Source organism: Diadema setosum, chromosome 4, assembly GCF_964275005.1.
Source record: "Diadema setosum chromosome 4, eeDiaSeto1, whole genome shotgun sequence".
Lineage (NCBI taxonomy): Eukaryota > Metazoa > Echinodermata > Echinoidea > Diadematoida > Diadematidae > Diadema > Diadema setosum.
In genome coordinates, this window is record NC_092688.1 from 13,705,732 (window position 1) to 13,720,835 (window position 15,104).

Below are 15,104 nucleotides of genomic sequence, written 5' to 3' on the forward strand. Positions count from 1 at the left end.
GTGTCGAACTAATGGGCTGTATGACTCGTGAGCTGTAGGACCTATAACTCATGGGCTGTATGACTCGTGGGCTGTATGACTCGTGCAATGGGTGTCGGTCTCGTGACGTGCACCCATTTTGGAAGCGTTCAAACAATGGCTTTCATTGCGTTCGCTTCTATCCCCAAATATTTTAAGACTATGATCAGAGACCGTGTCTTACGATGGAAACCGTGCAAGAAAGAGATATACATTTGCGGTGAGGATCGAGTGGAGGGATTTGGTCGATCAGCAAATTGATAAGAAGATGACACAGACTGAACACGAAAGAAGACGAAAACTTTTCGTCCTGTTTTTTTTTTTTCGCCTTTTTGAAAAGCGATTCGCGAAGCGGAAAGGAAACTTGCTTTATCCCTTGGCCCGCTCTTCCAAGAAATTCATAAAACCAAGCCTGATAAATAGCAATGAACGTAGATGTGATTTACAGCGAAGTGTGTCTGAATTTTGAGGGGTTTTTATTTTTTTTTAATATATATGTATATATAGGGGCCCTAATATTCTCTTTATTTTATACAGAGAAAGGGATGAAAGGGCTAGAAGAAGAAGAAGAAGAAGATAGAAGAAGTAGAAGAAGAAGAAGAAGAAGAAGAAGAAGAAGAAGAAATTATGGAGAATGAGACTCGAAAGAACTTAATGACTGATGCCCGACGGAAAGCCGAGAACTTTTTGGTTGTTGTTTTTTTTTGTGTGTGTGTTGTTGTTGTTGTTGTTGTTGTTTTGTTTTGGTTTTTGTTTTGTTTTGTTTTTTAGTCTTTCATCTTCTGGCAATGGTATGTTACGAAGGTTGTATCGAAGATTAACCCAGCCTGACGGATCATGCCTGTTGTAACTATGGTTGGGGATTTGAATGCGAATTTGGAGGATTGCGAGAAATATCAAAACAGCAGGCTGCACTAAGATTGTCAACGAGCAAAGAGAGATCACTGTATAAACTTATAACCAAACTAAAATGGAAAGAGTTTGCGCTCTATTGAGGAATGTGCAACGTAGTGCCTCACGCCCGCTTTTTTTTTCTTTTTTTTTTTTTTCAACGGACTACCTTGGAATCGTCTTGGAAAATCAACCTTGGGTTTGATGACTTGTCTTTATGAGACTGGAAATGTCGACGGTGTTCCGGAGATGGAGAATGTCATGTCCGCCGTGTATGAACACTCTGTTTTCGACTGTCAATTAAAATTTCTCTAAGGTAATGTGAAATAGTAGTTTGCTTGTAAATAGATATGGAATGAATGAGGTTGTTTTGCCGTATGAAAATAAATGTCGAAATGGAAATTAATATCAGCTTTAATGAGTGTTTTGTTTAATTGTCTGTCATAAAGCAGGTGAATGGAAATGACACGTCTATGTCAAAATATTATGTTTATGTGTAGAATATCAAATGGCTGAAAATGTCGAGTCCATTATTCTTACATCATTTCATACAACACATTTAGCTTCATCAAAATAATATAATTTCGTTATGGCCTTCGTTTTGAAGCACTTCAATCATTCAGTGTAAAAAGTAACCAAGAATGAAGTCGTAAGCAACAGAGCAGAAATTTAAGAAGTTCTGATCTATTGCACTCAGTCCTCAATTAGAACCGATTGCGGGCGACGACTCTCGTAAATCTGTGGTGTGACCAAAGAGATTTTAGTGTGACCGAGACCTCCCTGCCATTGGGAGGAACTTGAAGAGCGCGCGCCAGCAGTGCATCAGTCAATCTGAAGAAATGGCGGCGACCATGAGCTGGACGAGTTTCGCCGGCGGTAGTGCTTCTTCGCCTAAAAACTGTGATGAATTGAGCACTCTCAAGGTTTATATGCTTTAGAACACTTTATCGCATGCTGTGCTGAATTTGAGAGTTAACATTAATCTTTGTTTTATATGTAGATTATTAATAGTCATGTTAGGTCAACGTAAAGGAACGTTAGAGCAAACCATTAATTTACTTAGTCCCAAACGTTTTGTTTGAGGTAGTAGGACCTACTGCATATAACTGCAACTCGCTAACGTTAGTCATGAGTCACTGTCGTGACGCGGTCTTGATAAACTGGAAATTGGAATCTAACGGTTAGAAATGAATCTAATTTTACCTAGCTAGTTTCAACATTCTGTTTGCATCGACATAGCTTCTTCCTATCCTAGCTTGGTATCACTATCTAGACACTGAGTTCATGATAATTCACTTCAAAAATTTGTGAAGAGTGCCTGATAATTTGCACTTCTAACAAGTTAACTATTCTGCTGTTAACCCCGGGTGCTCCTTGTACACAGTTAAAGTACTGTTGCGTTTGGTGTTCGGGCTTTGTTTTGGCATCTTCGCAGTTTACATTATCATTTTTGCACTCCTATTCTGCTGTCTAACGTCGTTATCATTAGCTAAATTTATCTATAGAAGTCTAATCTAAATTTACCAGTTTGAGGAATGTAAACTTTTACATGTGGACCTCTACATCATGTGTAAAGTTTAACGATGTTAGGGTGCTAATTGGCTTTCACATCCATGTAAATATGTCAAATTCTGGTAACTCAAATTGCAGTTTTATTGCACAAAAATTACAAGAAAAGAACTCGCGTAAATTGTAAACAAATCAGTCACCAGGAAGTGTTGTTATCAATGTTGACTTTCATGTTGTCGCACAAAACAACTCGCTCTTCGCAAGCTATTGCGGCATAGAATACCTCTAGGCCTATGATGCCTGTATAATCTGAAACTGAATTTGGCCATCGTATAGTACGCTACGCCTACAGATCTTTCAACTAACCAGCTTACTACAACTGTTCAGGAGCAAAAAATCTATGTTCAAATGATTTATTTATTGCAAGTTGATGAAATTGGATAAGATATGCAGTTCCTAGATCGCACAAGACCACAGACAGACACAAGCATGCATTTCTCAATCGCCAACTTCTTTCAACTTGGTTCCCCGTTACAATACTATTGCACAGGTTTAGCTCCTGCACCACATTAAGTCCACATTCGCATAATTGGACAGCTAACATCAGTTCTAGATTGTGCAGGCAGCACAAAGAGTGAGTTTGTTTTGAGCGAGGTACCATACTTGCTGAACAGGCGAATGAACTTTGTCTTCAGTCCCAGGTCCAGTCGTACTGCTCGACAATATTTCCTGTCAAAACGAGATGTTTGGAGTTGGAAAGTCTCATCAAACGTACATCCAGCAAGGTAAGAGTTATCTTCATAGACTGCAGACCTCTCGGTTCTGTCTGTAAAGATGTTTCATAAAAGTTTGTCGGTTCTGTAGTGCCTGTAATATTTGAAGGGAAAGTTATTTTGAATCAAAGCAATCTACTGATGAAACTTTGAGGAAGACTTAAACGAAAGATCTGCATTGTTTGTTTGTTTGGGGTGAAACATCGACATTGATATTGATGCTTTCTGACAACCAATATGATTCAGATTCTTGCTATTGATAAGGCAAGCATAAAGGACCTTTATGATCCTGTGGCAGTATTGTCAGTGGCAAAAATAAGAAAAATTCAAAATTTTGATATCATATTCTTGACAGGCACTTCTTCATCAATACGGCCTCATGATTAAATTACGATAATTTACATTGCAAGACAGAAAAAGTTGCTATCCTGGCATATCAATTTCAAGATTTTGATATGTTAATTAAAAGATTTGTTAACAGACTCAATATTTTGATTGGCCTTTGAGACAGAATCTTTGTGAAATTGGCTACATTGATTTCACTGTATGTGAAGTCAACTGGGCAAATGAATTGTATTTGTTTGGGGTAATATATCTTGCAATGAACTAAAATTGTAGATTCACACTATACATGTGACATCTGAATATCTGATTGTTTTTCTAAGCATCCCAAAGCAATTATTTGGCAACACATGTCTGTGGTTTAATGTCTTTATGTGTGCATGTTACCATTGTACAGTGCATTTATACCACATTTCCATTCAATATTTTTTAAACAATCAATGTTCAACTGCAATAAACTACACTAAGCTCAGCTGACATGTAAAGTTAACAACAACAACAACAACAACAAAAAAAAGCATTTATGGATTAGAAGGCATAAATTTATTCGACCTGCACCCTGCGTTTTCAACATCTAATATCACACACTCATAGAAAACCTTATTGTCACACTATTGGCAATGATTGGATTTCATGTCTAGGCACAGTGCTGTGTTACATTTCTTCTTTGTGTCGTGTTGGGTTCTGTTTTCCAAGCTAAATCGAGATTGATACTTACAGGAAAGAGGTCAAGAATCTTACCAGTGAAACAAATAATGTAGCAATAAATAAAACAAAGAGAGTAATGAAGATTTTTTTCCCCTCTCTGTTCTCTCGTCACTTTCTCGTGAAAGGATCTCCATGGAGTATACCCTTTGATGCTAGATGCCATCTATGGCCTGAATGGACATCAGGGATGGAATCTTCATGATCTGTCCAACTACGTCTCCCGGGAAGACTTCAAGGCCCTGCAGGACTTCCTCTCCCCCAGTGGACCGGTCTTTTCAATGGTCTACAAGCTTCAGAGTGACCAGTACCTGCGATATGAGTTCCCTGTGGACAAACTGCCTGTAAATAAATCAATGTATTCATTAATGGATGTATGCTGCATAGCATAGTTTTCATCTGCGCAAATGGCTCCAATTTCAGAAGGATGAGTTCATCTTTGTTCCTGCTATTATAATCCATACAAATTTGTTCTTTTTGGTAATGTTGTGCTGCAATTTTGTTGTTGTTGCTGTTGTTGATATCATGGTAGAGATATAGTTGATGGAGGGATTGGATGATGAGAATATTCAATTAAGTAGTAGATGTCTTTCTTTGCCTGATATCCCAGAGAGTCTATGCAGTCTTCAGACACAAATCTATTCTTATTCATTAATCTTTTTCAATGCACTTCTTTTTTTCTTCTTTTTTGATAGATCAAAACATGATGTAAGAAAATTACAAATGAGCTTCAGCATACAATGGTTGAGTGCATAATGAAAATTAGAGGTGATTATCAGATTGAAAGCATGTATACAATGTTTCAAACCAAACTCGTTGCATTATCCATGATCTGAGGAAAGAAAAAATGAGGGATTCACTCATGTCTATTCAATCTCACAAAGATCACAGGAATAAACTTGTGCTGTATACATGTACTGTATATTGTGCATACTGAAGGCTCAACACAGGTCATGATGTCAGCATTATTGCTGTGGCTGAATATTTTCAAGATGTCTGCCAACTCGCCCAACACTTTTGCCACATCCTTTGTGTGGCTAGTACAGACTATTATAACTGACCGTGTCTATGTTTCTGATGCTTATGTCTTCACTACACCAGGCACCGACAAGACAGTCTCTGATGGCAGGCATCATTCCTCCATTCTACCACGGCAAGGTTGCTTACCAGTCTCATGGAAGGGCGCCCTCTGCTGTTATGCTCAGTATCCTTATACAAATAATGTATATCTGCTGCCTCTATGCTATGATGCAGAAAAAATTTGCTTAGAAAAAGAAAAAGGGCAAATCAAATGAGTTACGGATGAAGTTTGAACCAAAATGGGAGAGATATTTGAAAAAGAAAAGTTACAGTAGGGTGTCGTTAGATGCTGCATCCTGGACCAGGATGTTGGAGTTATTGTTCTGTGATCATTATGCTTGCTTCATGAAAAATTCACATGTGCTTGTACACAAAAGAGCAAATACTGAAAGGATTTGTTTTGTTTTTTACTTTTTTTGGAAGAAATAAAACTTCTCTGTCCTGGAGGGGAATTATGAATGAATGTAACAGCTGGACAGAGCTTGACTTGAAGCATGCACAAACATTTGAAGCTATCACAAAATGATGAGCGTATTGTATGTTGTACCGTACTTTATGTAACATGTGAAGAAATTTTACACAGACAATTAATGATTTGATAATCTTAAAAAAAAGACACAATACTCTGAATCTTTTATTCTTTATGCTTAAATTTGCTCTGATCTGTGGTATTTGATTCACTGCTCTCATTGCAAAGTAAATTTCTACTAGAGATGCACTCACCCGTAGTCAATCTTTTGCATGACCACTAAACATTAAGTTTCATTCAGAATGTTCCAGAATAGTCTTTGTTGAGTATCAAACACTGAGTTGTGTTAAAGCTGGGGGGGGGGGGGGGGGGGGAGGGAGAAGAAAATGTATGTTTTAATCTTCACAAAAATATTACTTTTTATCCTTGACTTCTGTTGACTTTAGATGCATTTGAATACTACATGTACATATTTGCATATTTCCTTGTCAGTGACAGGGTGCACCAGGTGAGTCTTTACCATTTTTGTGTGATGCATAGGCCATAAAGTACTTAAAGAATTCCACTCTGTAACAGAGAAATCATGTATTGTGCAGCAGGTCCAAGTAGATTTACAATATTTTCTGCAGCTCTGCCTTATGTTTAGATTGTCAAAGATATGAAAGATTTTAGTGCATATACTATGCACATTACTGACATGTTTCTTTGATTCTACAACGAAAATATATATCATATATTTTTCTCCTCAGAATTAAAGAAACAAGCCAGTAATTGGGATGTTATAGGTATGATATGAGTACAATGCAGGTACATATACATGTTAGTATTAGGGTTCTTATGAGATAGTATAGAATTTGAGCATTGACTCAGTAATATCTTAAAGGTTTGAAAGATTGGGATTTTAAAAAAAGAAAGAGACAAATTAAGGTATGCATGGGACAAACGTGGTTCATTTAAAATTATGGAAGCTGGACAATTTAAACACGGCACAAATCTAATTAAAAGGTAGCTTAGGCAATATACCTATTTTTGAAAAATTAATTTACTCTTTCAATTCACATACTCTAAGACAAATAACATTTTTCTTCTGCAGTCTATGAATACCTGGGCTCAACCCCAGGACTGTTTCTACCCAGTGCTGCTGGACCAGTACCTGTCCTACTTTCTGCGCAGCGATGGCCGCTCCATACCCCCGGTCCCCATCACGACCAGCACCCCTAGCCCCAATGCCAGCCATCTATCACCCTACAGGTGAGTACTCCTCCCAGTTGTTCGAGGCCTTTAAAGCCTTTACCTGTCCATATTACCTACATAAACTCGTTGAAGACTACCGGTAGTCCCGAGTATACTTGGGCAGGTGTCTATGGGAAATGTATGTTATTGTGAAATCAGCCTGTCCTCAATGGGTTAATGGCCATGAGTTACCAGTCTGTGTTTTTTTCAATAGCATTTGACCAAGTGTAACCACACAAAGTCTGTATGCTGTTCAAAGATTACATGGTCCATTTTGACAGGCTTTTGGTCTTTGGTCATTGGTGCTAATCAATATCAAAAGTAAGACAGCTGATATGAGCATCTGCTCACAATCACAGTGGGGGTAAAGAAGGTGAATCAATGTACCATTACATTGGATTTGATAGTAGGAGCACTCTTTGACTTAATTTGTCATAGTCACATGAAGAGGATCATCAAATATGAAAACAGTATTGTTTTGTTTGTTCATGGTGCCTGCTCTGTTGTCTAAGTAAAATAATGCTCAAAGTACCTGGCCTGATAAGGCAGTCACTAAGTTTTGTGTTAGGGTTGGAATCACTTGTTGACTTTTATCTGCTGAAAGGTTTTTTTTTTTTTGTGAGTACAGAATTGCATTTTGACTGAAAGAGTAGCGAGGTAAATGTCTGATGTAGACTTGATGCTCTTTGCCAACCTTTCATTTAAATGTGATATATTTACCAAGTCAGTCAATGATCATAGTGCTTTTCACTCCAGGAGTTCCCCCAGCAGTGGTTGCTACTGGCAACCAAGGTTGCTTGTAAGGGCTGTGTAAAATTTTTTTATTGTTATTGTTATTTCATTTTTTTTTTTTTTTTTTTTTTTTGAGGAGGATAGTGTTTTTCATGGGTGGGGGTAATGTTTCACTTTGGGACAAGGAGCAATGCTCCCCCTTTGCTTGGAGGAATATTGGGTTCAACGATTCATGAAGCATGCCTGCTATACTACTCCTATGATTCTATCATATGCTGCAAGTAATCTTCCCAGAGTGTTGTCTCGCTAAGATATGGTATCTCAAATCACATTTATTTAGAAGTTGACATTTGAAACATGACATTTATCCTGTGCACATACTACATAAAACTGCTTTGCAATCCTTCTGCAGTATACACTTTTTAAAAAGCTTAAGTTGCAGTGTTACAAAAATGCTTCAGATCCTTGTGTGATTACCCCAATCACTGAACCCCTTGTATTAAAAATCATATTCATTTTTGTGATATTAACACATACAAAGGAAAATGGTGTGAAGGATTATGATGTGGGAAAATCATGAAGTTTATGATAAAAGGAAAGTTTTATGGGATGTCTTCGCTCTCATGTATCTGTACTCCCTCTTTTAAATATGACTTCGTGTGTGAGGATTTTTTTTTTGTGTGTGTGTGTCTTTGAGTATGTGGTTTATTCTTTCAAACTCTTAAGTTCAGTTTGAAAAATTATTAGTATGTTAATTATGCTGAAGTTATGTCAACTCAAGCTAGCTGTGATCAGTTTATTTTTACTTGTTGCAGAAAGAAAACAAATCCTGCTCATGAAGTAGACAGGTTAAAGGACAAGTTCACCTTCATTAACATAAGGATTGAGAGAATGCAGCAATATTAGTAGAACACATTGAAAGTTTGAGGAAAATTGGACAATCGATGCAAAAGTTATGAATTTTTAAAACTTTTGTGTTGGAACTACTGGATGAGGGGACTACTAGGGCTCGTGATGTCATATGAGTACAACAGTATAAAGAAAATGTAAAGAAAATTCAACATATTTTCACTTTTTTCGCATAATAAAAGAGCACTTGACTTGCCTCTTTCTAAAGGCAATGGGAATAATATTACCCATAACATACGTCCGTAACGAGTCAAGGGAATGTGTACTTTTTTTCAAAAGATGAAATTTTGTGAAATTCTCTTTATATTTTCCTTATATTGTTGTACACATGTGACATCATACACTGCAGTAGTCTTCTCATCCAGCGGTGACTGCACAAAAACTTCAAAAATTCATAACTTTTGAACGGATTGTCCAATTTTCCTCAAACTTTCAATGATATGTTCTACTAATATTGCTACATTCTCTCAATCCTTATGTTAATGAAGGTGAACTTGGCCTTTAAGGTGGCATGCAGATCAACACGTAATAAAAAGGAGTACAAATGTATAGACACCGGAAGATGAGGCTGTTACTGAAAACATTGGTGTGTCAAGTAAAATAGAAGGTTTTTCAATAACTCTCCTGATTCATTAACATAAAGATATTGTTTGGCTGATAATTCAATCCCCTTCCTTCTGAGCTGCTCACATTGTGTGATGAAGAGATGTATCTTGAATCTCTGAAGAGGTCGAGTATTCTGTTGTTTCATCCTCTTTTTAATGCTGTTTTGTAGGAATTAGTTTGTATTCTTGATGATTGATTTAGGACATAGATGTGGATGCTGAAATTAAGCATGGATTGTGATTGTGTAATTTGCAGACTTGAAGTCTTAAAAACCAGGTACAGACTGTTTCCTTTTGAAAATAAATTTGTAAAAAAAAAAGAAGAAGAAAAAAGATAGATAGATAAGTGGTACAAATCTTGAGAATGAATTCCTTGACTAGATTTAGACCCACCGTCATAAAACAGCATTTTCTTAATTTGTAATTTGTAAGTGATGTAATAAATGTAAATTTACATACCAAGGTTCATAATCTGTAAATGATGAATTGGGCATTATCATTGGTAACATGAGGAACATTTGATATGATTTCATTAAACTTGGTATTTCTTGCAGCATGACATGTCACAGGTGTAGTACAGTCAGCATAGACACTCATCAGAGTGCATGGGTTTGATGCATTATTTACACCAAGGTTCACCAGTCATAATAATTTGACATCCATTAGGTTTATAAGGTGTGATGATGCATTTTGGGGGTTTTGTTTGTGTTCTTTGAGGCTTTACATGTATCATGCATTCTTATTTTGTTAAATCCTGCAAGATGCTATCATATCACACTCGTTGAACGTGATTACTTGTAGATGGATTTTACAGCTATTGTGTTATTATATGGGTTAGTCAATTACCAGTCTGCAATTGGATAACCATGACCGGATTATAGTGGACCATTTGTAATTTGGTAGAACATTTCATTAAATCATTAATGCTGGGAGAGCATTATCAAATATTAACAAATGGCAAACATCAGAAACAGCACATGATAAAATTTGAGCTCCCAATTAATAGGTACAATGTATGCACTGTGTGCAAAGACACTGAAGGTGTGTTTAGTAGTGCCTACTGTAGCCAGCTAATTGGCGTGCTGTGGTCTTCTTGTTGATGCTGCGAAAACCACCATGAAAAATTCAAGTTAAAGATCTGTGTTGCTCTAAAATTCTTTGACTAACCCATACGATATAACATACAGTATAGTGACTTTTGCTGTTGAGAACGAGCACACAAAAAGTTCTTACCTCCGGGTTTGAAATGCTATTTTGGGGAGTCAAAAATCCCTGGACTTCATCTTTGGAGTCATAACTTCCCTCCATAGCTTTTCAAACCCTTTGGATGGATCATTTTGTGTCTTCGCTTCCATGTCAGACACTGTCTGTGTAGTGTTGTGTTAGCCAGCATTGCTTAAAAAATCAGCTTCTCTTTTTGTCTTTTTTTTTGTGTGTAAAGTTTGTATCTTGAAGTTTCTTGTCTTAATCTCTTCTAAAAAACAAAGATTCAACCATTTTCCCTTTGCAGACTTCCACAGTATGGCGTTCTGTATCACTATCTGTAAGTCATCCCAAGCAACATTCCAATGAAAAAAACATCCTTGCTACTGCTACTAAGTGTTCCAGAATATTTGAGCTTCATGTCGTGCTTTTGTCCATGCACTTCCATCAGCCACCTTATGCTAATTTATAGGGAAATGTGTGTTCAATTCAGTCAAAGATATACTGAAGTCCACCACTTAATATGGTGTCCCAGAGAGAATGTTTTAGAAGTATTCACAAAACATATGAAAGCAGAATTTTGTCAGCAATTGTGAAAGGAGCGGATTACAGTATTTTTGAATAGTGTCTTAAACTTTGAACAGAAAACCGTCAATCCAGTCCATCTGTTTATTACATTACAGTGAGTCTACCCTAAAACAAGATTGTAATTGAATTCAGACAGATGAATTATATTCTTATTTTCTTTGAATGATTACTGCAGCTTCAGAGAGAAAGAGCAAATTGAGAGAAATATCTGTGGCAACATCTTTTGTTAATTGTCCTCCTATACCATGGGAATTGCCAATAGATTGAAGAAGATTCTAAAGACATATCACCATAGTACAAATGTCTAAGCACAAGGATGATTTTAGTCATTCAATCTTTTTTTTTTTTTAATTGTCATCAAATAATAGATGGCATAAAAAAAGAAAGAGCTAGTAATGATTCCACACATTTCCCTATGGCAACTTGGGTTCCATGGACTCTAGATTTCACATTTCACGCTTTGATTTGGTTTGCAAATCCCACTAGATGCTCATTCTTGCTATTCTAACACTACCTTCAGTGTGGCAAGTTGAGTTTTGTGTTTTATAACATCTGAAGTTTGTAATATTGCACCGTCATGTTTTACTTTATTTATCATGGCTTGGAGCTATTAACTGCAAAAATCAACTGTCCACAGGATTTTCTATGTTCTGTTTTTGTTTTTTTATTTTGATTCAGTCATTCAGATTCACTTTCATATATATGGTATTCATATACACATTTTTTGTTGTTCAGTTCTGCATTTCATTTGATACTTGTTTGGACTGGTAACGTCTGTTCTACCCATGCAGTATGTTCACCTGCTTTGTCAATGTGCATGTGCATTCAAATTTGTAAATCATGCAATTTGTATTTGTTTTGCTATTTTTGTTTAGTATTTTCAGAAGAGATGAATGCTGAGAACCTTAATAGGTTGTCTGTATTAAACCAGTGATGTCCAGAATTTTCATATGTATCTGAAGGAAGCTTAGATTACATTCAGTAGGTTAGCATGATCCTATTCAGGTATTTGACTTCTCATTTGAGGTGCACCAGAGCAATCAGGGATATGCAAAAGGTTATGAAAATTGTTAACAATGTTCTGACATACTTCTAAGAACCTCTTGGTGCCTGCATGGAAGTGGGGATACTGTGCTGTTTTTTTAATAATTAGGCTACAGTAATGAAGTGCTCCTGTGGGGATTTAAGGTCGCAGGTGAGAAAGAAGTGGTCACAAGTCAAGTGGTCTTTTGCAGTGTGAGAAGTTGTCCCCACATTTTTACTGGATTTAGATTAATATAATCCTCAGATTTGAGATGTTAGGAAGAATGGGGAGCAGCTGGCACAAAGAAGCAGGAAGTTGGACAGATCTGCATCAGGTTGAATTGGTTCATCAGATACACGTACCCTCTGTCTTCACAATGAAGCCCTTGATACCTGCCCCAGCAAACACCATCCCCCCTGCAAAAAAAAAAAAAAAAAAAAAAAAAAAAAAAAATGTGAATATTTGACAATGTAATCCACATCATGGCTATAAAAGATGTTTGTGCTCCTGCTATAAACAGTGGCTGCAGGTTTAGTGATACATTGTTTAGTGATGCATTGTGTAGTGTTTGCATTCAGCCAGTTCTTCATTTTGCCTCATCACTGTCCCCATTCAGTCCTGCTCCCACCCCTTCATTTGCATGTCATCACCAGCATTTGTGACTCGTCAAACAAGTATGTGCTGCCGCCCCTGCGCACACTTTCATGTTCACACCCATATTCATACCCAATGCAAATAAAGAAATAAAATATTTCAGTAGTTTCATCAGTGTTTGGTAGTCTAGAAGCAAGCTAAAACTACAGTATATATGTAGAAGAAGGAAGAGAAGATAGTGCAGTGGTCAGGAAGCAGGGAGGTCCCCCAAAAATTCAGTAATTCTTCATTAGATATTAAAGTGATGGTATAGTTTTGGTTGTGATCCGAATAAGAGGTGGAACCCAGCTTTTATTCCGACCACTTTGTTTGTTTGTTTGTTTGTTTGTTTTTTTTTGATATCTCAGCCATTTCAAAACCACTTAAAAGATATGAAAGAGCGCACAATTCTATTAAAGAGGAATTCCAAGTTTATTTGATGAAAATTGGTCTTGAAATGGCCGAGATATCCAAAACCAAAATGGTCCTAATAAGAGATGGGACCCACTTTTTATTAGGACCACAACCAAAACTATACCGTCCCTTTAAACAAATGAGTATGAATGCCTCTCTGATTTTGGAATTAGTACCATTGCCAGTTAGCATGCACATAATGCACAAGTATTGTATATCCCCTCGCTGATGGCTCGAGTGAATGCTGGCAGCCCTGAGAATGCATGTGTTTTCTCATAGTTTTAACTGCCAGCCAAACTTTGAAACACCCCTTTCTGTTTTGTTTTCTTATCTTCAGGCAGTGATTGTACATTTTTTTAGTGTATATTGCTGCAGATGCATGTGTTATCAAGGTAGAAATATTCATATATGGGCTCACTCCAGTGCTAGCAAAAGTTTAGATGTATATATTGGGAACTTAAATGCATGTATGCTGTACAAGACAAATTTTAATTCCCATACTTGCCAGTTTTTGGCATTGAAAGTAGGTATTGTTTCTGAAAAGTTGAAACTCCAATGATTTTAGTACCTTTTTATTCACTGTGTTACATGTTTTCCTGTTTTAAAACCTAAGTTGGTAAACTGTTCTCTCTTTGGTCTGTTACTTTATTAGTAAGAAATTAATGTTATTAGTACCCTCTCTGATGCAGACAAAATTGCAACAAATTTGTTGGTTCATGCAATATGGTCTTGGCTCAGGCAGTATATTTGTATATTATTTGCCCCAGAAGACCATTAGATGTGTGATGTCATAATGGTTGGCACAGTGTACACTAAAGTTTTCCCCACACTTTTCACTGATGGGATTATATTGCACATGTACAGATGTATGTATACACACAAACACACACATGCACTGTTGCCATGTGTTTACAGTGGATCTGAAGGCCAATTATTCTACCAATACACAGTTCTCAACATTAATGTACTCCAAGCTTGGTATGCCTATATTACACCATTCATCCCTATAACCTTTCAAAGACGCAATTTATGTATGTATGATGATTAACATGCAGTAATGCATGTAGAAACTTTATAAGTTCTTGCTTGTCACAGGCCATGGTGGAAGAATGTAATACCACATCATTCAAATTATACACACAGACATTTTCGTATTATTTGATGTATCAACATGTTGTAATATACTGTGCGTTTCTACACTTTCACTATATGTAAATTAGATGTTTCACTACTACACTGTACTACTACTCCTACTACTTCTACTCTCATGACTACTATTACAAGATAAACGATAGAGTGGATTTGATTTTGCACTTTTTATGCCTCCGCCACGAAGTGGTGCCGGAGGCATTATGTTTTCGGGTTGTCCGTCCGTCCGTACGTACGTCCGTACGTCCGTCCGCTTTCGTTTACGCGATAACTTGAGTAATGTTTACTGGAATTTTACCAAACTTGGTCCAAGTATGAAGTATGATGGGGCAACGATTTGATAAGATTTTGGGTGAAATCGGCTGAAGGTCAAAGGTCAAAGGTCAAGGTCAAATCATGAAATTGTATCCGTTTACGCGATAACTCAAGACTGTATGGAGCAAATTTCACCAAACTTTGTTGGAGGATGATGTATGATGGGACAATTACTTGATTAGTTTTTCAGTGAAATCGGACAGAGGTCAAAGGTCAAAGATCAAGGTCAAATCCTAAAATTTATCTGTTTATGTGATAACTCAAAACTGGATGAAGCAGCTTTCACCAAACTTGGTCCAAGGATGATGTATGATGGGACAATTAGTTGAGTAGATTCTAGTGACATTTACAAGAGGTCAAAGGTCAAAAGGTCAAGGTCAAATGCTAAAAATGTTGCTATTTCCCCATATCTATGCAATGCCCGCAGTTATTTTCTTGAAACTTAGTGTAGACATGTACTACTGCATAAGGATTCTCCAGAGAGAGTTTCATGTCATAAGGTCAAAGGTCAA

General features: G+C 36.9%; 1 protein-coding gene across 1 annotated transcript in view; it reads left to right on the forward strand.

Moving 5' to 3' along the window:
• The first annotated feature begins 1,723 nt into the window (after window positions 1–1,723).
• Window positions 1,724–15,104, forward strand: part of LOC140227564 (sphingomyelin phosphodiesterase 4-like) — a 31,307-nt gene continuing 17,926 nt past the window's right edge. Inside the window, exons 1-7 of the mRNA XM_072307981.1 lie at window positions 1,724–1,832; window positions 3,114–3,203; window positions 4,367–4,582; window positions 5,340–5,442; window positions 6,234–6,295; window positions 6,881–7,038; window positions 10,777–10,809. Coding sequence (XP_072164082.1) covers window positions 1,749–1,832; window positions 3,114–3,203; window positions 4,367–4,582; window positions 5,340–5,442; window positions 6,234–6,295; window positions 6,881–7,038; window positions 10,777–10,809 — 746 coding nt within the window. The 5' untranslated portion in view covers window positions 1,724–1,748. The remainder of the gene's footprint in view (window positions 1,833–3,113; window positions 3,204–4,366; window positions 4,583–5,339; window positions 5,443–6,233; window positions 6,296–6,880; window positions 7,039–10,776; window positions 10,810–15,104) is intronic.